We start from the raw sequence: 25,795 nt of genomic DNA on the forward strand, positions 1-25,795 counted from the left end.
TAAAACTAATAATCAAATGGCTAGAAACAAAGTCAGGCCTACCTGCATCACCAAACATCAGCAAGGCAGCAGCAATTGCTCCATCCATAGTGCTTGTTGATTCAATCAACTAACAGAATGAGAAGAGATTGTTTTAAAAATAACACTTTAAGAAATATTTAACAAAAGTCTGCACATCTTAAAAAGTAAGCACATCTTAAAACGTTACTGGACTTACTTGTGCTCGCTTTGGCAGCACATATACTAAAATTGGACTTACTCATCATCCCTATGTACTGAAATATATATAGTATATTCAAGGTTTTGTTATTTTAATATTTTAATTACAAAGTTCTGCATTAAAGCCTTAAAAAACTCCCTACTTATGTGCTTATGTGTCCAGGCAGTGTGTGTTGAGAGAGAGAGAGAGAGAGACAAACAGAGAAGGAAGGAGAAGGGACACTGGTAGACATTTGTACTATTCTTCTTAGAATATGAAAAAATAAACCACAATTCTGCAATCATTTTCTTAAATCTAATACTTCTTAAGATGAGTGGGACAAAAAGTTCTTTTTGATTTTTCTTCTATCTCTGAGTTGCCTGAATTTATTCAAGAACATATTCAGATACTATTTATATAATTAATAACTTCAATAGAAAATTTTTATACTGATTTATAACATTCTGCATTTCAAAAGAAGCTAAACATCCCATAATTTTCCCTTGCTATAGTAAGAATGGTCTCTTCTACTAGTCTTCCTAATCTTGGATCCTTTAATATCTTGTAAGCCCCTCTTCATTTTCAAAATAGTCAAAGCATATTCTTATCAAGTCCAGGACTAAATTTGCATTTTACAACTTCTTGAATTCTTCTATATGGGTGTTGTATGGGTGTAAGAGCCTTTGCAGAGTATATTATAAATGTCACCTTCAAATCTCTTGAAATGATAGGGATCAGCTGAAATGCTCTGCTTTGGACTGAAACACTAAATTCCCTAAATTTCAAATACTGACTAATGAAATATGCCTACAAATTCTGCGTATCGGGACGCCTGGGTGGCTCAGTTGGTTAAGCAGCTGCCTTCGGCTCAGGTCATGATCCCAGCGTCCTGGGATCGAGTCCCACATCGGGCTCCTTGCTTGGCAGGGAGTCTGCTTCTCCCTCTGCCTGCCATTCTGTCTGCCTGTGTTCATGCGCTCTCTCTCTCTGACAAATAAATAAAAAAATCTTTAAAAAAAAAATTCTGCGTATCGATCCTATTTTCCCATTGTAATTACAAAATTAGAGATAAATATTCTTACAGAAGAAAAATAATGTGAACAATTAGCAATCAGACTAAAGTATTTTTAAACTGAGAATTGTTCCTCTGAATATTTAATACTCCATCATGTTTATTCTGTTGGAAACTATTTCCAACACTGTAAGCAGCCCCTGTAGCTATTAGTTGCTACATTTATTGTCTTCTTATTCTAGAAAGAATTACATCCAGAGGAAAATAACACTGCTAGTAGGGTGCAGACTCAAGATCCACTGAAGCTTCAGTCAGCTAACAGCAAGAAGGTATCAAAATGATTTGGGAGAAAAAAGATTCATGTTGTAAGTAATGGAGAATAATAATAATTTATTCTACTGAGTTCAAACGAGCAGGCCCAGGACAGCCTTCAGTTCGGAAACGCTGTTGGGGTTGAATAGTACTTCTTTCTTTAGTTACCACAGGGGCACCTGGGTGGCTCAGCTGGTTAAGTTTAAGTATCTGCCTTGGGCTCAGATCATGATCCTAGAGTCCTGGGACTGAGCCCTTCTCCTCAGCAGGGTGCCTGCTTTTCCCTCAGCCTCCCTCTCCCCTTATCATGTTCTCTCTCAAACAAATAAATAAAATCTTTAAAAAATTAGCTAACCATAAAAGTTAATGAAGTACTGATGTAACATGGATGAACCTGACACCCTTTTGCTAAATGATGCCAATTCACAAGCCAGATCATAAAAGACCACATATTATATCCTACCATTTATATAAAATGTGAACAGACAAATCTATAAAGACAGAGATTGGTGGCTGCCTAGAGCAAGGGGAGGGAAATGCAGAATGACTGTTAATGAATACAAAGTTTCTTTCTAGGGATGCCTGGGTAGCTCAGTCAGTTAAGCCTCTGCCTTTGGTTCAGGTCATGATTGATCCTAGGATCCTGGGATCCCTCCCACATAGGGCTCCTTGCTCAGCAGGGAGCCTGCCCCTCCCTCTGCTTGTGCATGCAGTCTCACTCTCTGACAAACAAAATTAATACATCTTTTTAAAAAAAAAAAAGTTTCTTTTTGGAAAGATTAAAATGTTCTAAAATTAGATTATGGGAATAACTGCACAACTCTGTAAATATATTAAAAACCACTAAATTACATACTTCAAGTAGGTAAGGAAGCTTAAACGATCAACAGTAAATAGCCATCTTTTCACTTTATTTGGAAATTCAAACCTAACAAAAACAGGTTACCATTGATAGGACATGGCCATATCCTACTGGCACTAGGGAGCAGCTACCCATTTCAGAAAGAACATACACTCCACAATATGCCAGTGTCCATCACTCCAAAGTTACCTGCCTACCCTATATAGATATGGTACCTCCTAAGGTTCAAATTGGAGATAGTGGTAGTCATGACAGATATAAAGGTAAAAAACAAACCCGCAATTAAATGATCCTCCTAGAGTCATTCAACTAATAAATGACAGAGCTAGAAATAACCTATTTATTAGTAATCTTCAGAGATTTATTCTCTACCTGAAATTTAACTGAATGGTCATTTTTATGTGCTCCTATAGAGATAACTATTACAGTCCAAATACAGTCACTTACTTTGTTTCTACATAGTTCAATCAATGGTTCTCAGCAAGAGTGCTATTGACAGGATAATTCTTTGTTATGCAAGACCACCCCCAGTCCTGCAGGGCTTTTAGAGTCCCTGGCCCCTTGGTATTAAATATCAATAGCAATGCTTTATCATTATGAAAACCAAAGGGGAAAAAAGAAAAGCCTTGTGACATTTCTGAGTTTCTAGTGAGAAACCAGAAAGTCTCTATTTTCAAACTATTTGAGCACAAAAAATTTTTCACAACCTATGTGAGCTGTTAAGGGTAATATTATGTATTATTATATTATTTATAGGCAAATAACCATACCTATTTAAAAAGTTAAGACTCCCAACAGTAAATCTCTGGCATTTACTTGTATTATTATGTAAAGTCAGTCAGTCACCTCAAAGCATAAGGTATCTTTAGAAAAATGACTATCCCTAAATATAGTACTAGATACAAGGGAAATTTTAGACATCATTACAGCTACAATAACCAATTACTAAAAGAGTATAACCTTAAGTAAATCACTGTCACTTCTCTGTGGGAAAAGTTCCTTCAAGGTTTGAAGTTTAGCATCTTTAAGGTCTTCCAATTCCGAAAGGTCCTCCAATTCCGAAATATCATCAGTATTTCTAACTGCCATTGTAGGAAGGCCCTGGGACTCTTCATCTTCAGATGGCTCAGAACTAAAAATATTTTTGGAGGAAAAAAACAGTATTTTATGTATTACTGTTATTTTATTAGAATAATATACATACGTAATATAGCAGTTCTTTTCAATAAAAACATGACCTATCTTTGTCAAAGATTAAGACAAATTTTTTCACTTCAGTATGGTTATATATATAAATCTACATTCCCAGAGGCAGCACACTTTGAAAATGACTCATATTATCTGGGCTGGGATGGAGAAGAACAATAAAATACCTGGCATTTATTTTAAGATACACACATATACTGCATGCCCACTTTCTCTCTCCTTTTCCTTTTTCACCTATACTCTATATATCAGAAGAGCATTGCCAGTTTGCTCTTGAGAAATTATAAAGCCTACACTAATACAAATATAAAAGAATTTTCATGGCCTACCTAGATGATCAGAATCTAAATGTTAAAATCAGAATGCTTCCAGTGAGTACCAGAATCTCTGCCAAGAAACAAACACTCTTCAGCAAAGAGTACTGATTCCATATGAGCTTTTATCCTATAACTAACTTTAATCTCAGTCCATCTCAATTTATATGTTAATCCTATAAAAGACATTGGGGCCAAATTTTAATCATCTCCCAAACAAACAAAAATCTCATTTTGAAATTTTGGTTTTCAACCATGGTAGCCATTCTAGAGATCAGAAAACAGAAGTAGATTCACAGACCTGTACACCTGGGGATAAAAATATATGTTTATAAAAATTAAAAAATTAAAAAAAAAGAAAAGAAAAGAAAACAGAAGTATAACAAAATGGATAGACGTTACAAAGATTAGAGAAAGAAAGGTGGGAATTTAATTAAGTATGTTCCATGCAAACTTTGCTACACAGCTAATTCTATTTTGGGAAACATACCCAGAATCTGTATTTTAGTAAATTCATTCTAGCTATTCATGTTAGTTCAGTTGTACTGGTCAGGGCATTAGTTTTACCTGAGAATCTCCCAAAATACTTAAAAGCAGACAGATCCCAAGGACCAGGAATATATGTTTTAACAGACTTCTAGATTGAATTCTTGAACCCTGCTTTGAGAAAATGTTCTAAAATAACGAGGTAAATCGCTTCCTTTGTAAAAGGAATGTACTTCAATATATGAAGGTGATTACATGCATCTTCCTTTCCATTACACCTAGGCCTCTCATACTTCATGTCCTTAACTCTGAATTCTCACTCCATTTCACTCCGGTTACATTTCCGATTTTGCACCAAGTTCACTGAGAAAATGAAAGCATTCAGGTTGGAATCTTCTCACAATCTCTGCCCTAGAAAACCACTTCCAAAGGTTCTTTACTCTGCTAGCCATCACCTTAACCTAACCATCAGATTCATGACCATCTGGCGGGACAAACTCCTAGGCCTCATGCTGTAGTACTTATACTGACTACCAGTCTTACCATGGCTTGGATTAACTGTCCAGTCTGCAGGAAATACAAGTGAGAGAGGAATAAATTCAATACCATCATGAGGAAACAATAAGAAAAAACTATTTTCATGAAGAAAAGATTCTACTTCTTCAGTAAGTTAAAATCCTTTAAAAAAAAAAAAAAGGAGAGGAAAGGACTCTATAAAAAGATCAAAAGAAGTTAGAAGCTTTGACATGTGAATGCAGAGGACGCTTCTTGTTTGGATCTTGGTTTGAAAAAGCAGCTATAAAACACATGAATGCAGTAGCACGTGGGTGGCTTAGTCAATTAAACATCCAACTCTTGGTTTCGGCTCAGGTCATGATCTCAGGGTCATAGGATCAAGCCCCAAGTCAGGCTCCACAGGGCCAAGACTGCCTGTCTCTTTCCCTCTGTTCCTTCCCCTAATTGTGCTCATTCTCTTTCTAATAAATAAAATCTATTTAAAAAAAATGAATATAAAAGGGTAATTAGATGACATTAGAGAGCTGTTCATTGAGTGGTACTGGGTTCTGGGGAAGAGAAAGACATATCACCAAGTATTACGGGCAGAAATGTTGGAATGTCCATAATTTAAAGTACTCCAGGCCAATAATAATAATAATAGATGAAACAATGAAACAAACAAGGAAAAATATTAACATGTTAAGTCTAGGTGGTACGTAAATGGATGTTCATTGCCTATTATCTTATTTTCTTGTATGCCTGTAGATTTAAAAATAAAAGAAAAAATCTACAAAAACAAAAGTTGACTACTTTGTGTTCTTTTATCTGGTCTCAGATAAAGTTCTTCCCTTTTGTTGAAGATAAAGTCCCCTTTTACTGCTAAGGGATTCCAGCCCTTTCTGGTTCTTACAGGACCCTGTTTCAACTATCTACTACGTTCTCTCCCCAGTCTCCTCTCTCTCCCTGAGCTCTTCTTTCTAAGCCTACAATGGGCTCAAGACTGCATTAACAAGTTCAATGTGCCAGGAACTCTAGGAACTGTGGAAACAAGCACTGAAATAAGCAAATCCTCCTCTCCTTCACAAATTTTATTAAACCAGTTATCTACTTGCTCATTTCCTGTACAGTTCTCCTCTCAACATTTTATTACCTTTTGCCCCACCCATTTCAGTGAAATTGTTCTTACCCAGGCAATAATCTCTTCTAAAATGTCAAATAAAATAAAAACCTTTCATTGGTTATCTACTCTTCCATAGTGCCATACACTGCTACAAATCTCTGAAAATCTGGCCCCACACCTATCCTCACCCCATGAGTTTTGCAACATTAGTACCTCAGATTTTCCTTTACCTCTCCACCTGCCTGTCCTTAATGTCTAAAGAAGGCTTTTCTTCCTTGTTCACATTTGTGAATTGCTGGTGCTTCCTAGGATTCTACCTTCAGCTCCTTCTTGTCTATTAGTAATTCTTAAGAGATTTCATCAACTGCCAGTTTCTATTATTGACAAAAGGGGGGTGATTTTGCCCCAAGAGAACACCTGGCAACGCCTGGGGACATTTTTGCGTGTTCTGACTAAGGAGGTACTACTAGCATCTATTGAGTAGGGATCTGAGATTCTGCAAAACATCCTGCAATGCACAGGAAAGAAGCGCATCAAAGAATTATCTGCCGTTGTCAACCTCAAGATTAAGAAATGATGATAACCAAAATGGCCCCATTCATGAGTACTGATTATAACCATGGAACATTCACATAGTGCATTACTACAGAGTATGAAAAAGAATATAAACTGATACTATTTCTAAAATATATACCTAAGTGAATAAAACAAAGATCAAATGAGAGTGTGTGTATATATACATATATGTATATATACATATATATGCATTTATGTAGTGTGCTATCTTTTGTGTAAGAAACAAGAAAAAGAGGGGTACCTGGGGGCTCAATCAGTTAAGTGTGCAACACTCTGACTACTGATTTCAGCTCAGGTCATGATCTCAGGGTCATGATATTGAGTCCCGAGTCAGGCTCTGCACTGAGCATGGAGCCTGCTTAAGATTCTTTTTCTCTACCTCTGTCCCTCCTCTGCCCCACGTGGATGTGCACTCTTTCTTAAAAAAAAAAAAAAAAAAAAAAAAGGAAGGGAAAAAGAAGGGGAGAGGAGGGGAAGGAAAGTAAGAAAGAAAGAAGAAAAAATATACATGAAAGAAAAAGTATGATGAAGAAGTAAACTGGTTAATTCTGAGGTAGAAAGACAGTAGGTATTATAAGAAAAGGGAGAGACACAATAATTTTCTAAGCACATTCTATTTAGAGTTTTGATTTCTGAAACCTTCTTAATATTTTAAATATTCCAAAGTAAAATTTAAAAGAGGGATAAGGAAAAACCTTAAAAGGAATACAAACAGAAATTAATGAACTGAACTGTATTTCAAACAACAGAGAAGACATTAAATAATCCAAATACTTTGACCAAATACCTTCAGTATAAAGACAAAAAAAAAACTATAAACGAATTCTCAACTCTATTTAGTACGCTTAGTGGTCAAATGGTATGATCACAGCAATTCTGAAACTATTTTATCAATACTGGATAACTGAACAAGTTAAGAAACTAATGTTGCAAGAAGCCAGAGTTCTCAATGCCAGAAAAGGAGATATAGAAGAAGAGTCAAGGAAAAGCCCTGTAGGGGTAGATTAGAATTAAAGGTTATCATTAAAAACTCGTGATTTAAAAACACACAAAAAACAACACACACACATTCCCCTCATATTTCCTAGTCTGTACAGCTGAAAAGGGCAATGACATAACCCCTACCTCACCCAACATCAAAGAAAGAACACTCCTAGTTCCAAGATTTCCAAATACCATTCTCTATTAAAAGGAACCAGTGCAAAAAATAAAAAATAAAAAAATATAAAAGGAACCAGTGTTTCTTGAAGAAATGGCTAATTCTAAATTCAGGCCTATAATAGGAATAGTGTTAAGTAAGTCTGGACCATCTTTTGCTAGAAGGGAAAAGCTCAAAAAATGATAGGAACCTCTCAAAGTCAGAGTCTGCCTAAAAGGACCCTAAACTGTTAAAATTTAGCAATTTTAGCACTAAAATGAATAATGACAGTAAATGAATTAAAACCCACTGAAAGTATAAATAAAAGAAAAAAAGATTCCACTTTGATATTTTCTTATACGATATAAATACTATATAAATAAATGGGGAAAAACAGAAAACACTTCTTTACATTAGAATACCAAATAATTAAAGTATAAGATCTGAAATGCTAGTTAAAATACGAGCAATTCACAACCCTCATTTAGGTAACTGATTCAGGTATGAATCATCAATAGATACTAAAACTACTAGAGTGAAAGTCTGCTAAGGAATAAGATCATTACTTGGTCTCAAAGTATCTGCCAATAGATTAATCACTACAAAGGGGTATAAAATAGTAACTCTATAGGAGAAAGCAGGCAAGTTTCTGAGTGATCCAAGTTCATTTCACCAATAGAGACAAATTGCTATCAGTGTGCCTTATAACATGACACACCGAGGACACAAAATCATTTATATACCATTCCTACCACTTAACCGAAATTTAATCATGAAGAAAATCAATTAAGTACAATTGAGAAACCTCCTTAAAAAAATGGCCTCTAAGAATTTGAGAGGCACAGTGGGGGGTTTGGGAGGTAGGGAAAGAAGAAATGAAATGAGATGGGATCTGGACGGAGACAAACCATAAGACTCTTAATCTCACAGAACAAACTGAAGGTTGGGGGAGGAGGGAGGTAGAGAAAGGGTGGTTGGGTTATGGACACTGGGGAGGGTATGTGCTATGAAGTGTGTAAGCCCGATGATTCACAGACCTGTACCACTGGAGCTAATAATTCATTATATGTTGTTAAAATTTTAAAAAATGGCCTCTTAATCTTCAACGGCCAATGATATGAGAAACAAAAAGAGGCTGAGACTCCCGGTGGTGATCTCAGGGTCCTGGGATCGAGCTCCGCATGGGGCTCTCTGCTCAGCAGGGAGCCTGCTTCCCTTCCTCTCTCTCTCTGCCTGCCTCTCTGCCTACTTGTGATTTCTGTCTGTCAAATAAATAAATAAAATCTTAAAAAAAAACAAAAAAAAAAACAAAAGAGGCTGAGAAACTTTTAAACATGTGAGTGAAATAATTTATCCCTCATTTATTCCTCTGTTCAATACACTCCATTCATTAGCTTTCTATCTCATTCACAGATTAAATGAAACTAAAGACACATGACACTATTCAAAAAAAAAAAAAATCCAACATGATACTGAGGAAAAATTATCATAAAGTAATTACTTAAAATATGGTCTAAGGACTGACTCCTAGTTATTAAACTCACACTGCTGTCCATCAATGACAAGATAAGGAATATACATACACCAGAAGGTAAAACAATTACATTACTAAGCAAATCACTTAGTTGAGCTGATTTTTCCTTATAGTACTTCACTAGCGAAGAAACTGGTACACTGATTTGTATTCTAGAGTATATCCCTTATTTACAAACCAGTATTTCTGAACGGCACTACCATAAAGTGCATTAACAGGATTAACTGGAAATATTTAAATATGTACTATACATTTGATACCTGTACTGTGTCAACAATTACTGGTATTTCTGAATTTGAAATGCTTCTTTTGTAATTTAAGAGAATGACCTTATTCTTAGCAGGTAAATGTGAATCCAATGTATTTAACCTTGCAGGATCTTCACTATTTTTTATTTCAGAGTGAATTTCAGGAGAAAGTCATGTTCACTATGGCTTACTTACATGAAGTTCACTTTAAGAGGAATTCTCATCATCATCGGACATTCTCAATCTCTTGGCTCCTTCTTGCAGCATTTTCTTCGCTTAGCTTCTGAGCACACAACCTTCTGACTTTTCTCTTACCTCAACAACTATTCCTTCTTAGAACTTCCACAGATTTCTCCTCTTCTCCCTGTTCTAAAATCCCAAGTTCCCCTGGACTGTGTCCTTCAACCAGGAGATCGTCTCTTGTCAAGCTATACCAGTATCTCTTAGTGATTTCACTTTATCCTAGGACTTTAAATATCAAATCTATATTGTGACAATTCCTAAATTTAGACGTTACCCAGACCTCCCCAACTCAAATGTCACAAATCCAATTGCCTACTTGACATCTCCTGCCTAGATGTCTTGCATAGCATGTTCAAGACTAAACTGCCTATCTTTCCTTCAAAAGGAGGTCCCCTACCACACCCCAAACAGTCTTCCTTATCTCAGTTAATGTTAACTCCATCCTCCAGTGACTCAGGCCAATCTTAAGATTATCCTTGACTCCTTTCTCTCCCACCCAAAATCCAACAATAAAACTTCTCCGCTCTACCTTCAAAGTATATATAGAATCTAACTCCTTCCAACCATCTCCACAAGTAGTAGCCTTGTCTAAGGGTCCATCATTTCTTGCCTGGGTTATTACAACAGTATCCGTGCTTCTAGTACTGCTCCCCTATAGTCTCAAAGACCTTTAAAACATATGAGTGAAATAATTTATTCCTCTGCTCAATACACTCCCTTCATTAGCTTTCTATCTCATTCACAGTAAAAGCCAAATAGCCTATGGGCTTATAATTAAATCCCTCTTCTACCCCACTGGTTACCTTGTGACCTTAGGTGTTTCTCTCTGATTTCATCTGTGCCCTACTTTCCTTAGAAACATCAGGTATAATAACCATTTCTGGTCACTGAACAAGTTATTTGCAATGACCAGAATACTCCACTCCTGCCCCACACCCTCATATCCATATGGTTCACACTTTCTTACCCCTTCAGATCTGTATTCAAGCATCATCTTCTCAATAAAGCTTTTTTCCAACTGTGCTCTTTAGAAAGCACACCCCCTACCCCTGGCCCTGAACTCCATTATTTTCCTTCCCTTTTGGTCATAATATTTATTATTTGGCATACTAGATTGTTTACTGCCTTTCTACCTATAATACAAACTCCGTGCTACTTCACAGAATGTGTCCAAAAAATGATTTGACTCTGGGACTCAAGAATAGATTGTAAAGCAATTCCAGGTGATCAAAGAAAAGTACACGTTAAAATAACTTTCCTGTTGATGGACGGTTAAAAAATTAAATTATCTGTTCTCATTAACTTTTTATTGAAAATCAGTGTTATCCAGAAATGCGCACATGCACACACACAATACCTCTCTACAGTTGTTAAGTCAGGGAAAAAAATAACCAAGATGCAATAGGAAAAAGTCAGAAATGAAAGAAAAAAAGGGAGAAGTCATCAAACTATTTTTCCAATTAAGTAACTTTCTTGAAAAACCTCTTATATAGGCAAATATAATGAATAAATCTATTAAGCTGCTTACACTATAATCACCGTGTCTTTGTTGAATTTTTTCTCTTGAACTGTACTGGAGCAATTTGGGGAAACGATATCTTCACTATCAGAAGACAAATCAATATACTGTATTCCTCTTTGATTCTTGAAATATGATATACTAGCTTTTCTTTCATTTTCTGTAGTTTCTGGAACACTAGAATCTTCTGCAAAAGAAAAAGAAGGAGAAAGGCATTTTCAGCAACTTGGAAATAAATCTGTTTTCGATAATTACAATCATGTGCTAAAAATCTCTAATTTGCTCAGTTTCCATTCTAAAACCAAAAATTCTCACCAGTTTTTAAAGAAAAAATTAATAGTCAAACCAGGGCTGATGTTAAATATCTTCCACTTTAATTTACTTTCAAGACCCTAGTAGAAAATGTAAAAGAGAAGTTGTGGTCATTTTTTTCTCTCTGTGCTATTATTTCCTAGTACTCAATTCTGGCCTAAAAGAACATGGACACTACAGCCCAAAAAAAGACTTGTATTCCAATCCTGTCTCTTAGCCAAGCTAATCACTCTAAACCTCAATGTCCTCACGCGTAAAATAGAGATGTTAATCACAGAGCTCATGTGAACATAAAATCAGAAGACATATATTAAGCATTTAGTTCAGACACTGGAACATAGCCCATATTCAATACACATTACCTCTTACACAAATGTGAGTGTTGTGGGCTGAATTATACCCCTCCAAACTTCTTGAGTTTCAACCTCCAGGACCTTAGAATTTAACATATTTAGAGATAAGGTCTTCAAAGAGGAGACTGCTTTGGTGGAGGTCCTAATCCAGTATGAGTGATGTCATAAGACCAGAGACAAAAGATGTGCGCATAAAGGGAAGGCCATGTGAAGACACAGTGAGAAAGTGGCCATCTGCAAGCTATGGAGGAAGTCCTCAGAAACAATAGATCCTCGGTTTCCAGCCTCCAGAAGTTAACAAAATAAAGGTGTGTTTAAGCCACCCACTACTGTGGCTTATGGCAGTCCTCACAAGCTAAAAATTTGGGCTCATTCAAAACAGGTGAATAAGATAATCTTACCAAGGTCTCTTCTCTTCAGTAGTGGAGTTCCAAAATTATTATCCCAGCAAAACCACTATTCTCCCTTACATACGTGAGAACGAAAAGATCACATTTAAGAAATTCATATTAAAGTATTCAATGCCTTGGTCTAATGAATATATTTTAAAGAGCAATGACCAGAGGCATCTGGGTGGCTCAGGGAAGACCTCTGCCTTCCGCTGGGGTCATGATCCCAGAGTCCTGGGATGAAGCCCCACATCGGGCTCTCTGCTCAGCAGGGAGCCTCCTTCTGCCCTCTCTCTCTGCTTGCCTCTCTGCCTACTTGTGATCTCTATCTGCCAAATAAATAAATAAAATCTTTAACAATAAATAAATAAAAAGCAATGACCAAATGAATCTTTAGTTCAAAGGTGTCAGTGAAAAAATTATCACTTCCATTAACTACTTTCAAAGTCAGAATCAAGTCCTCACGTGATGCACAGTTTTAATCCTCACAGTAATCCTGAGGGTACACATTATATGGCCAGTTTATAGATAAACTAGGTTTAGAGAAAGCAACTTGTCCAAAGTTATGTGGGACAGGGGGTAACGAATTTGAAATCCATGTGTAAAGGTCTAAATCCTCATACTCTAAAACTCTTAGATCATCCCCAATACCTGTCACAAAATGATAGCAATCACTATAATGAAGCTCTTGAGCCATATTTGTAATTAAGATTAACCATGGCCTACACAACTACTATTCACCTGGAGGGCACTAAAACTGTATTTCTTCCTACAAACAAGTCCTATCAGTACTACCTAAACACTACCAAAAAAAAAAAAAAAAAAAAATTCACGTTTTTTTCAAAAGAAAATTTTATAATGTTTAGTGAAGAACCTGGATGAAGAACTCTGCACTGGAACAAATCACAGCTCTATTAACTGCCATAAACATGACGATACTTACAAATTCTGGATAGTTATGTGAACAACAAGACTACAGTCCAACTCCTATAAAGTAAGTATGAAGGTAATATGGTTTTTGCTTTTACAAAGTGTTCCTGATACATCACAAAGCATACATAAAATTCAAAACTAGATGTTCACTGTAGCAAAAATCTCACCTAAAGCTACTGTGTATCAGTTAAACATGTTAACTAATGTCCTATTTTCTTATATTTTCAAAGGGCTAAGGCAAAATGATTTGGACTGTCTGCTTTTCTTCAAAGTCTCCTTATTCAAAATGAACAATAAACTTTTATTCTTATTTATTTATTTATTTTTGAACAATAATCTTTTTAAAGTTAGCTACTTTTAAACGCCTAAATGCCTGGAGTCCTAAAAGATGCGTTAATGAACATTAGGAGAACTAGAATTTCTTGAACTTGATTACATATTCATCTTTGATTTTCTCTCATTTTTTTCCTTTTACTTTACACAGGTCATACAAAATACACAATGAAGACATACCAATTCTTAAAACGCATACTTAATATGCTTAGGTAATGAGACAGGAAAAAAAGAAGTTTGGCATACTCTCCATCATGTACTCAATTACTCAGAGCTTTTACTGGTAATATACACCATCAAAATATATACATTACATATACATATACTGTATGCACTTAATGTATTATTTTGTATATTATATATTGTGTTTTGTATTATATATTATACATATATTTTATATAATATACATTATGTCTATATATCTCTACCTAAAATATACCTTAACATGTACACAACTATAAACCAAGTGACATCCCCATAGCCCAACTGGTAAGTGACTAACAGAGGAAGTAGTTTGACAGTATGTAGGATAAAGGAAGGTTACAATACAACAGCATTTCTCAAACTCAGAACCCTCTGCATTCTTAAAAAATGAACACCCTAAAAAGCTTTTGCTTATGTTGCTTATGTTGGCTATATCTATGATATCATCGTATTATAAAGCAGAAACTGAGAAACTTTATAAAACTGTTTACATAGTAACAAATATTTTTATGAAAACTACATCCTCTCATTCCATTCCTCTCCTCTGAATCTAATGAGAAGAGTAGCACTGTTTTATATTTGTAAAAATCTTTGGTTTAATATAAGACAGCTAAATTCTCCTGCTTCTGCAATTCATCTATTGTAATATACTGTTTTTGTTTAGGTTTATGAAGAAAATCATGCCTCACACAGTTATACAGTTAGGAAGAGTATTTTCCTAATTTTTTTTACAATACTATGGATATTCTTCTTTGATACTAAACCCAAATTTGACAGGTGGTAGTTTTAAAGGTCAGTTGCAATGTGGAATCTGGAACCATATGAATAAACTTCTGCATTCTATTACATTTAAACCCACTGGTCTAACTTGCACTTTAATGGACCTTTAAACCATGCATTATTTTGTAACACGGTGTGCACTGGTCATTTGAAAAATACTGGTTCACTTGCTGATTAATGTAGATCTTCCAAATGCTGACATATTTCATGGTATTTTATTTAAAAAATCAGACTTAGTAATATCACCACTGATCTTGAAATATCCGAGACTGTCAAACTCACAGTCCAAAATCTGAACTTTCCTTTGAAAACAGGATAAATGCTGCCAATTATTTCCTTGGTATCACTGTCCATTTTTAAGAAAATGTCCACACCTAAGTCTGCTTAACTACAGTTTGTCAGTCATTCTTTTAAGTAAAAATGGTGTTTGGTGAAAAAATGCCAAGTTCAAATTAGAAAGGAAACCCAACTGTTCAAATGCTTTCCCTTGAAATAACCACTGTACACACTTCAGTATACAAGAAAGGCTGGTTCACATTTTGTTTCACAAGAATATTAAAAAGACACCTACTGCTTAGTTGAGATTTACCCAAATTAATAATTTTCACTGCCTTATCAAAAACATTCTTGGGGTGCCTGGCTGGCTCAGTGGGTTAAAGCTTCTGCCTTCGGCTCAGGTCGTGATCCCAGCATCCTGGGATCGAGCCCCATATTGGGCTCTCTGCTCAGCTGGGAGCCTGCTTCCCCGCCTCTCTCTCTGCCTGCCTCTCTGCCCACTTGTGATCTCTGTCAAGTAAATAAATAAAATCTTAAAAAAAAAAAAATTCTTAAGTGAAACTGACAATGACTACTAGAACAGTCTGGAGTCTTGGCCATGATTTGTGCTAAGACACTAGCAGTTTTTTTGGTTTTGTTTTTTTAAGATTTTATTTATTTATTTATTTGACAGAGTGAGTTAGTGAAAGAGAGAGACAGAGAGCAAGCACAAGCATGGGGTATGTCAGGCAGAGAAGCAGGCTGCCTGCTAAGCAAGGAGCCTGATGTGGGGCTTGATCCCAAGACAGTGGAATCAATAGTGACCTGACCCCAAGGCAGCCGCTTATCTGACTGAGCCACCCAGGTGCCTGGTACCAGCAGTTTTACCTACCACTGCCTTTGTACCATCAACATAGTAAAAAGGCAAGTACTACCTTAGCATTATTATGAAAGTAGTTTATCTTTAGGGATCCTAAATGTTCACATACCACACTTTGGAAACTGATGGGATACAGTAAGAGTTTATTTATATAAAAATAGCAACTTTCCAATATAGTCAATAATTTAGAATTAGAATACTGCTTAATGCTTAGATTTGCTTATATGGACTACTTCTGAAAGTAAGCAAAAGCAAAAATAGCTAAGAGGCAATGGCCGTAACGATGCAGAGATGGTTTCTGACCCAAGCCAAATAAGCACTTTGAAGCAGCAGCACAAAAAAGACAGGAAACAGAAAAATACAAATGAAAGAATGGTGAAACCCTGAAACAATCATGAAGGCATCAGCTACCATTAAACTCTGACATTTGCTGACTGCCTTCTGCGCATAAGGCACTGTACCAGGAGGTAGGGAATATTAAGTTCAACTTGCCCTAACGAAACAAGTAAGAGCTAAGTAGCCATGCACTCAAGTAACTGTTATGAAATATAATTTGTGCCATGAGAAAGGAATAAAAGAAATGCTACAGGAACAGGAGTGAAAACAGCCTATCTTTTCATACACAGATCATAAAGAAATCTATTGTATTTTAAAGACAGAAGATGAATATTTTCTCATTACCAAAAGGTAATGGGAACCTACATCATTACCATATGCAAGAACACTCCAAGGTTCCAAGGAGTTTTTCCAAACTAAATTCCACACCAACGGTATACTCAAGAGAAGGCAATCTTATACCCCAAATTTTTCCAGTGTGCTTGTACCCATTCTCATATCTAAGTCTACCATAAAACAAAAGAAGCATTTAAGTCTGACACTGATTTCACCTTTCCAAAAGGTCTGAGATCAAGGGCCACTCAAAAACAAACAAAAAATCACTACTAGGAGATTGAATTCACACTAAAGTAGTCCAAATTAATTTGATAACCCATAAATAGAAGTTGTCTTCCAAAGTAGAATGAAAAATACATAAACCTTTATATCTGTCCTGAAGATTTAGAAAACTGTGCCACTTCTGATCGTTTAGTTGTGTTGCTCTACATGGTTCAATTCTTCAACATGGCAACTAACTTTCAAGGCAATTCCTTTGAATACCAAGTAAAACACATAACTGATTTACCATTTTATTTTTTTTAATCTTTTTTTTTAAAGATTTTATTTATTTATTTGACAGACAGAGAGTACAAGTAGGCAGAGAAGCAGGCAGAGAGAGAGGAGAAAGCAGGCTCCCTGCTGAGCAGAGAGCCCAATGCGGGGCTCGATCCCAGGACCCTGGGATCATGACCTGAGCCGAAGGCAGAGGCTTTAACCCACTGAGCCACCCAGGCGCCCCCCAAAAGCTCCTGATTTACCATTTTATAATGTAACCAAAATAATAGATGGTAAAATCTGAGCAGCCTTAATATAAGTGTCATAATGAAAGATAAATACCATAAACATCTCCTAAAAGATAGATCAAACTATTTCTCTGATGCAAGCTCTAAAATAAAGACAAAATACATTAATAAATACAAGACTGAAGAGTAGTTTCTGACATCATTCTAAGATGAAATAAGAAAAGAAACATCTCAGGCATAAGCCAAAAGAAAAGATAAATGGGGAAAATGTAAAGAAAAACAAAGCCATGCTATTGTTACTGGACAAACAAAAGCATCTAACTTTAGAAACACTTTTTTTTAATAAGAGAATTTAGATCTACAACAAAAACCATAACTAACATATATCTTAACTGCATACTATGATGAAAGACGTAAATGCTGCAGGATACATAAGACAAAAAGTCAAGAGACAAATATAAGGCTTTAACTCTCTTCTCCAAGCTCTTAATAGACTGCACAAAAATAAATCTTACAATAATGCTTTCCAAACATTTTTGATTAGGATCCACTGTAAGAGACTCATTTTAGATTGTGACCCAAAACATGATTATTAAACATATATAACTGAAATAAAAGTTTCAGAGGCTATTGGTGATATTTGATAATTTTCTATTTATTCTACTCCACTAAAAAACAGTTGCATGTAATTAGTCAAGATCCAAGAAATTAACTTTGACTCAATATTTGTCATCTACAGTTTGGATAAAATTATATAAATAAAATTCATGTTATTTGGTATATAATTAATCTATACTTAGATTAGGTCACCTTTTCAAGTACTCTTAGTACTTTTGCAAAATTAATGGCAAATTAGGCCACAAAGAAAATTTAAGTAGATCAACCAAAACAAAAATACTGTAGACCACATTCTCCAGTTGTAAAAGAGTATAATTAGGAGCAAATGTTAATAAAAACACTGAAGCAAAATTTCAGCCACTTGGAAATTCAAGAAAAAAAAAGCCATAGAAACCACTTCTTTGAACTTTCCAGTCAAAGAAGAAAAAAAAAAAAACACCTTAAAACTACAAGAGTTAAAGTGATGGGTAAACAAATACAAAACTAAAAAAGTAGATTAATGGCCTGTAAGATGCAAATATACATGAGAATTTAGACTACATTGATGTCTGTACCATCCTTTCTTTAGTTTTTATAATATGAATTCTAGATAAGATTTAAGAGTAAAATAAAAATCATATCCTAACTCATATCCATTAGTTTGGCTATTAACACAAAACCTGACTCAAATCCATTAGTTTGGCTATCAAAACAAACAAACAAAAAAACAAAAAAGAAGGTAACAAGTGTTAGCAAGGATGTGGAGAAACTGGAACCCTCATGCACTGCTTGCAGAAAAGTAAAATGGTTCAGGTATTAATGGAAAACATGTGATGACTTCTTATATGATCTATCAATTCCATTTTCAGGTATATACCCTAAGAAAGCGACAAGGTCCCAAAGAGGTATTTGTACACACATTTCATGAGAGTAACAGCCATAATAACCAAAAGGTAGAAGCAACCCAAGTATCCATCCACAGATGAATGGATAAACAAAATGCAGTATATACATACAACAGAATACTTTTAGCCTTAAAAAGGAAATTCTGATACATGCTACAACATGAATGAATCTTAAAGACCTTATGCAATGGGAAATCCGTTACAGAGACAAATCCTGTATGACTCCACTTTTATGATGTACCTAGAGTCATCAAATTCAGAGACAGAAAGTACAAGGGTGGTTACAGTTACTACAGGCTAGGGACAGGAGCGAAGTGTTTAATGGGTAGTTTCATTTCTGCAAGATAAAAGGAGTTCTGAAGATCAACTGAACAATAATGTGAATGTACCTAACACTGTCATGATTTGTTTACTTAATAGGATGGTAAATTTTATGTTATGTGTATTTTACAATTAAAAATAAAATTAACATAGATGTGCTAGAATGAAATACACATGAAAGTATTTATAATGAATTTCTAAGGAATTTATAAGGAATGCCTGTCTGATCAAGACCTAAACCCTAGAAGCCATCAAAGAAATGAATGGAACAAACTGACCACATGAAAATGTGAAATTTCTCAGTGAAAAACAAGCAATAAAAAGAATAAAAAACTTACAAATCATTTATCACAAAAAAAGAAAATGGAACACAGAAAAAGTCCAGAAGACGAATACCTTTCTGAAAACACAATTAACCTTAAAGAATAAAAGTAAAGTATTTAAATTCCCTGGTAAAGATAAAAAAGGTTTGTAATATTTTAGCCTAGTATGAAAAAGTAGACATCTAAAAACCAAGCTGTAGTCTGGCGCAAAGTGGTAAAACTATGTATGGTAACTTGGCAATTACTAAAATAGTACTAATATTCAATCTAATCTGACAATTCCATTTCCAAGAATTTTTCTTCAGATTGTACACAAGCTAAAAAAAAAATCTGTGGACCATCTATAGGATGGTCACTATAGCCTTCTTTTGACAGCAAAAAGAAAAAAAAAAATGAAGAAAAAACCCAACCAACAGATGTACATTAAAGAAACTACACGAATTATATCTATATAAGACACTGTAGTCATTAAAAAAAAAAAAGAGGTAAGCATAAGTAAATATTATACATATAATATAAATAAAAACAAAAACCTGGAATAGATTCAGGCAGAAAAAAATACGAATATAAACACCGAAAATAAAGCCTATAGAATATTCTTATTATACAATACTGCATATTTTACATGTAACATTTTATTTTGAAAAAAATAGCTAAACATGGAGAGTAAAAAGGTAGAGAAGGGAAAACACAGATAAAAGTATGCACTTCAGGGGTGCCTGGTTGGCTCAGTGGGTTAAACCTCCATCTTTGGCTCAGGTCATCAGCTCAGGGTCCTGGGATAGACCCCATCTTGGGCTCTCTGCTCAGCAAGGAGCCTGCTTCTCCCTCTCTCTCTACCTGCCTCTCTGCCTACTTGTGATTTCTGTTTGTAAAATAGTAAAAGCTTTAAAAAAAAAAGTATACACTTCAAATGTACTGAAGATTTTTACTAAAGTGTAAGTACTCATTTTACTTTCTTCTATTAGAATTATTTAGCACTTAGCCTTCTACCAAGTACTGCTTGTCAACTAACACTCGCAGACATTAAGAAACCACAGTATCTATCCAAAGATACAGGGATGATTTGCATTTTGGCCACACACACTTAAAAAAAAAAAACCTGAGTATCACCCAATGGTTACAGAATCATGATGCTAAAATGATACATCTGGCTCCATTATTCAAAGGATCATACCCATTTTACTGCTTTCAGGGACTTCAGAGAACATCTAGGCAAAGGAAATGAAGTCCGAAAATGTTAATGTCTTACCTGAGATCTCATAACCTGTATGACAGAGCAGTGCTCTCTGGAAAGCATTTTTTTTTTTTTAATTAACTGGAATAATCTTTTTGATTAACGGGAATAATTTTAAAATTTTCTACTAACAACTGTTACTTTCCACATGACCACCACACTGAAATGGTGATCATTTTAGAATACTGAATGTATTTCACTAGGGAAAGAAATTAATCATGAATTTACTAAAACTTTCCTCCATTCCAACCACAAAATAACTGATTAACCCATTAACTTTTATCAGTTTTTCTCCCCAGATAAAATGTCTCTATTTCTTTGCAACATTAAATAGTCTAGCTGTGCATCTGTTCCCATGCCCTAGATAGCCTGTCTTCAGATACCCCCCCCCTCCCTTCATCCTTTCCCTTTCCACTGGGCCAAAAATATGCTGAGTTTTCAATACTCCTGAAACATCTTTTGACACTACTGTACTGTCAAGCTGTTTTTCTCTTTTCCTTCTTTAAAGACTAGCCTTCACTTCACCACCTTTCTATTGAAACTATCTGTTAAAGGTCAACAATAACATTTAATTTCTAAGGAAAGTGGTCTCTCAGTCCACATCCAAGTTGACTTGTCTACAGTATCTGATAGTGTTCACTATACACAAAATTAGAAACTTGTCTTTCTTTAGCTTTCAGAGTACTATCATTTTCTATGACTATTCAAGTTATCCTTTATTATCTTCATTGGTCTGTCTTCATTTGTTCACCACTAAATGTTGAAATTTTTCTCTGTATGCCTTGATTGGGGATATTTTTTGTTAACTGCCACAATGACGACTCTTCCAAAGTCGATTTGGAAGGCTCCAACCATCTTTAAGCTACAAACCTAATGTTTCCTCCACTAGACCTCATTTCTGAAACAGGTGACCTGAACTCAACACGTTTAAGTATCTTTCTCCAAAATGCACTGCCTAATTCAGTTAATAGTGCCCATCACCCAGCTGTCTAAGCAAGAAATATGATTTACTTTAAACCCTCTACATTTAACTGATCACCAAATACCATCAAATACTGAATTATAAAACTTCTCTAAAATGCCTCTTGTATCCTACTATCATTTTCCTACATTTAGGCTTCAATTAATTCATCAGCTTCATCAACGGTCTTCCCATGCTGAAATGCTCTCTGGTGTATATCCAAAAAAGTCTGTCCTTCTTGGCATAGCATATAAAGGCCCCTTACAACCCAGCAGTTTACAGTCTATCTTCTCAGTTTCATCTATACCTCCCTAAACCGCCTCTTCCACAGATAACCTCCCTTTTTAGAGACGTATCACTCTCCTAAACAATGTATATTTTCTTCACCTGTGCACAAAAAAAGCACTGATTCATTGCTGAGGGTTCACTCAAAGTTACCTCTCTGTGACTTTTCCTGATCCTCTCCAGGAAAAGATAATCATTTCTGAGTTAGATTGTGATTCTACACTTCTTAATATTTTCCCGAGTTATTACACTGTACTACTTTACTATATATACTTATATGTCCCTTCCTCCTGGTGTTCCTTGAGGATCAAGCTTTGGTCTTATTTTTACTCTTTATGCATAAAACACAGGAAGTTCTCTCCTCTCTCACCCATGTACCTTTATTTTATTCCCTTGAAATCCACAGTGCTCTCAAAAAGGCCAAAAGAAAAAAATGTGTAAGCAAGCAATAACCATTAATAACGTGACACCATGAGGGCAAAATAAACACAGGAGGGAGAGGTGCCCACAAGTTAAGTGTATGCCCTCATATCCAAAGGCTGGGTGAAGGAAGACTATCCTGCATCAAAAGCAGTTTCAAGTTAGCAAGGGTGAAGAAGCCTGATGGCTATGGGGCTGTTTCAAGATCATAAAGAGGAAGGATACTTCTAAAAATTTGTACAAAGTACTAGTATTGCCCACTTATCACCATATTTACTAAGAGCTTACTATGCACCAGTCATTGCTCTAAGCAACGATGAAGAGGAAAAAGTCTCTGCTCACATGCATCTTATATTTTAATAAAGGAGACACAAATATATAGAATTATGTTAGGTAGAAATAAATACTACACAGAAAAACACAGAAGAGTAAAGCTGAGGGCAGAGGGAGGGGTGTTGCTATTTCAGAGAGTCTGATTAGGGGAAGGGCTTCTAAAGACAGTGAATACATCACTAAGCCCAGAGTCATATGCACTTATCAGCAGGCATGGTCTTGGACGAAGAAGAGCAAAGAGGAAGAAGGAAAGACTACACTATCCTTTGCATATTTAAGAAAAAGTATGGCTGTGGCATAGTAACTGAGAGAGAGTGATAGGAAATAAAATCTAATTCATATTGCTAAAATTAAAAGAGTTAGCTAAAAATGTCATGAATTTCCACTCTATTTAAGAAATAGGTGATTTAGACCTGATTTAGACCTAACACTCTATTGTAAATAAGCAAATAAAGCATTACACACAACAGCAAAATAAGAAGTTAGCATATGATGATAAAGGAAATAAGGTCAAAAACCATATCCCACCTAAACCAGCTTCAGTATTTCATCCTGTATACAGGCTCAAGCTCCAACACTCAATTGAGAATTCCCCACCTCTATGTTAAGTTGCTTTAGGTCTCGTCCAACATGCTAAACCGGGGACAGGACATTTTTTATTTGAATTTTTAAAGGCATGCCCAATGGGTTAGAACGGGTACTTTACACCTATCCTGATGTACAAATCTACCATTTTCTTAATTACATTTTTTAAAGATTTTATTTATTTGACAGAGAGAAAGCGCGAGAGTGCACATACACACACACAAGCAGGGGCAGTGGGAGAGGGAGAAGCAGGCTTCTTGCTGAGCAGGGAACCCAACGTGGGAATAGATCTCAAGACCCTGGGATCATGACCTGAGCAGAAGGCTGATCTTTAACCGACTGAGCCACCCAGGTGACCCTGAACTTAATTTCTTATTTATCTCATTCTTCCCACAGATTTGGTTCTAAAACTTTGCCCTTTCTTTCTTTGAAATCTCTCATCTCTCTTTCTTCTCTACTCCTACTGTTATTTCTACTTCCAAAATGAATTATCTCCCTTCAAAACTTACCTTCTAACAAAGTACGGTACTCAGGACTGCTAAACTGATTTTTTTTAACAAAACAACTTCTCATCATTTTACCCTTCTATCTGTGAAGGCTTTAATGGATCTCTTGTAATCACAATGTAAAACCAAAACCTAGCCTTCGTTTTCAAGATTCTCTCAATTTTACAATACCAACTACAATCATCTTTTCTTAGAGCTCTCTATCCCTAGTAGGATGAATTCTAACCATTTCCAGAACAAATTTAATTTTCGTATTTCCCAATGCTATTAAGACTAATCATGTGAGTCCCAAAGGTAACCTCAGTTTATAAGAGAAATTTACACATGCGGAAAAAAAAAAATCACAATAAAGATGAGTGAAATCTCCTTAAACAGGGAAAAAAAGTACAGCAGCATCTTCTGATTAGAAGAGACAATTAAGAATTTCACATTTATAATGATAAATAAAATATTCCACTGTGTTCCAGTTTACAAAGTGCTTTTTATCCTAAAGAGGAAAAAAATGTTAATCTTAGATTTTAAGTAATTTGTCCAATATCCCATTTAACTGAAATGAAGCAGTAGAGATTCCTAAGGATTCAAAATCCCATGCCTACATGCTGGCCTTCCCAGCCCTCTCTAACTACATAAGACACAGATTCATATATTTATTATTAGAATACTAAAGTACCTGGATATCTACACATTAACTACAGCATGTTATAAAAGTAAACACCTATTGAAAGAATGAACAAAGAGACAGCACTCCTAAGGTTCAGTGGTTCCCCACAGAATTTGGATGAATTTAGAACCTTTCATACAACAAAGCCTTTCAAAATTATGACTCCCCATTACCACACAATTCAACCTACCAAATCATTCCAGCATGTTTTAGTTACACCCAAAGATTTTTAAATGTCATTCAAATGATAATGTGTAGGGAGTCTGCCATCACTGGTACAATTAAACAGAAGACTAGCAAATAAAATAAGACACCAACAATAACAGCATACTTATTACTAATCTTGTCAGGGCCACATCAGCATAAAAGCTACTTGGGAAATATTGAGTTTTGCATTAAAAAAGGTATCACTAAAATAAACATTAAAAGAAAACTTCTAATATTTCTTCCACCCTTCATAAGAAACTGCACAGTGTAAACAATTAAAAGTTTATGCTCAGAAACTAGACTGACTGGATTTGAGTTCCAGGTTTATCAAATTCCTAACAACTTAACCTCTCTGGGTTTCATTTCTGCAAAATGTGGGTATCATCTTGTAGGCCTGCCATACAAATCAGATAAGAGAATGTGAAACACAGCACAGTGCCTAAAACATAACAGTTCAAATATGTCCTGTTCACTGTTCAAAGAACACAGACTAAAATGGAAATGCTTATTTTTGGCTTCCTCTCAAATCCCATTGTCTGGGACAACCTGCTGAAGAGGTTAGAAATGGTTCTTTCACCTTGAAGAATACCAATTACTCATTCGCACCCTGGGGATCTCCAGAATGTCAAATAGTGGCAAAAATCTGAATGGGATCTGCTCTTCATTCGTCCAGAGGTTGTCTTCAAGCACCTTGAGTCTAAGTCTGGTTCATAGTAAGTGAGCAGTGTTTCTTGGAAAAATACTGAGATGTAAATACCTGGCCAAATAACAGACTCAAAGTCTACATCATGAGTCTGAATCACCTAGTTTCTCTTCCAGAAGCAACTACTCTGACCTAAGGATGACCTAAATTCAGATACCAACTTCCATCACTGGGTCATATTCCAAAGAACTTCATATAAAACTGAAGAAGCCCACAGATGTTCAGTTCATGGGAGGTATATGGTGCCTCTAGCAGCAAAGCGGTATTTTAAAGGGCAAGGCAGAGGACAATGTATTATTATGTATTACATCAAGAATATTAGAATTTCTTTCTCTCAAAAAATACCTCTTGATGCTACATCATTTTGCAACATTGTAACTCACCTGTTTTTTCAGTTATATCTGAATCAGGTGTGCCTGCCCTGCTAACTTCCCCTTCAGCATTCTCCTCTTCAGCACTAAGAGAAATTGGTGAAGAAGGGCCAGGCTGGGTGGGTTGAGGGGTTGCTTCAGGCACTTCCTCAATCTTACTCCTTTTCTCAAAGCGAAAACGGTCCAAGTTGAAAAGATTCATATTGGCAGAAACCACCACCCTGTGGAATTAAGAGCTTTAAATGAACTATCTGCAGGAAGAAAATAAAAAGAGAAA

The 25,795-nt window shown here is 35.5% G+C and overlaps 1 protein-coding gene across 7 annotated transcripts in view; it reads right to left on the reverse strand.

Moving 5' to 3' along the window:
- Positions 1-25,795, reverse strand: part of SMARCAD1 (SNF2 related chromatin remodeling ATPase with DExD box 1) — a 76,693-nt gene that overhangs the window by 50,122 nt on the left and 776 nt on the right. For 4 of the 7 annotated variants that reach the window (XM_082728067.1, XM_082728071.1, XM_082728070.1 and 1 more), the window contains exons 2-5: positions 25,531-25,769; positions 11,277-11,454; positions 3,346-3,517; positions 43-109 (exon numbers count right to left, since the gene is read on the reverse strand). In XM_082728067.1, the coding sequence (XP_082584193.1) occupies positions 43-109; positions 3,346-3,517; positions 11,277-11,454; positions 25,531-25,720 (607 nt within the window). In that variant the 5' untranslated portion in view covers positions 25,721-25,769. The remainder of the gene's footprint in view (positions 1-42; positions 110-3,345; positions 3,518-11,276; positions 11,455-25,530; positions 25,770-25,795) is intronic. The other 3 variants (XM_082728069.1, XM_082728072.1, XM_082728068.1) reach the window with 1 other exon arrangement.

This window comes from Mustela nivalis (genome assembly GCF_964662115.1).
Source record: "Mustela nivalis genome assembly, chromosome: 4".
Classification (NCBI taxonomy): domain Eukaryota; kingdom Metazoa; phylum Chordata; class Mammalia; order Carnivora; family Mustelidae; genus Mustela; species Mustela nivalis.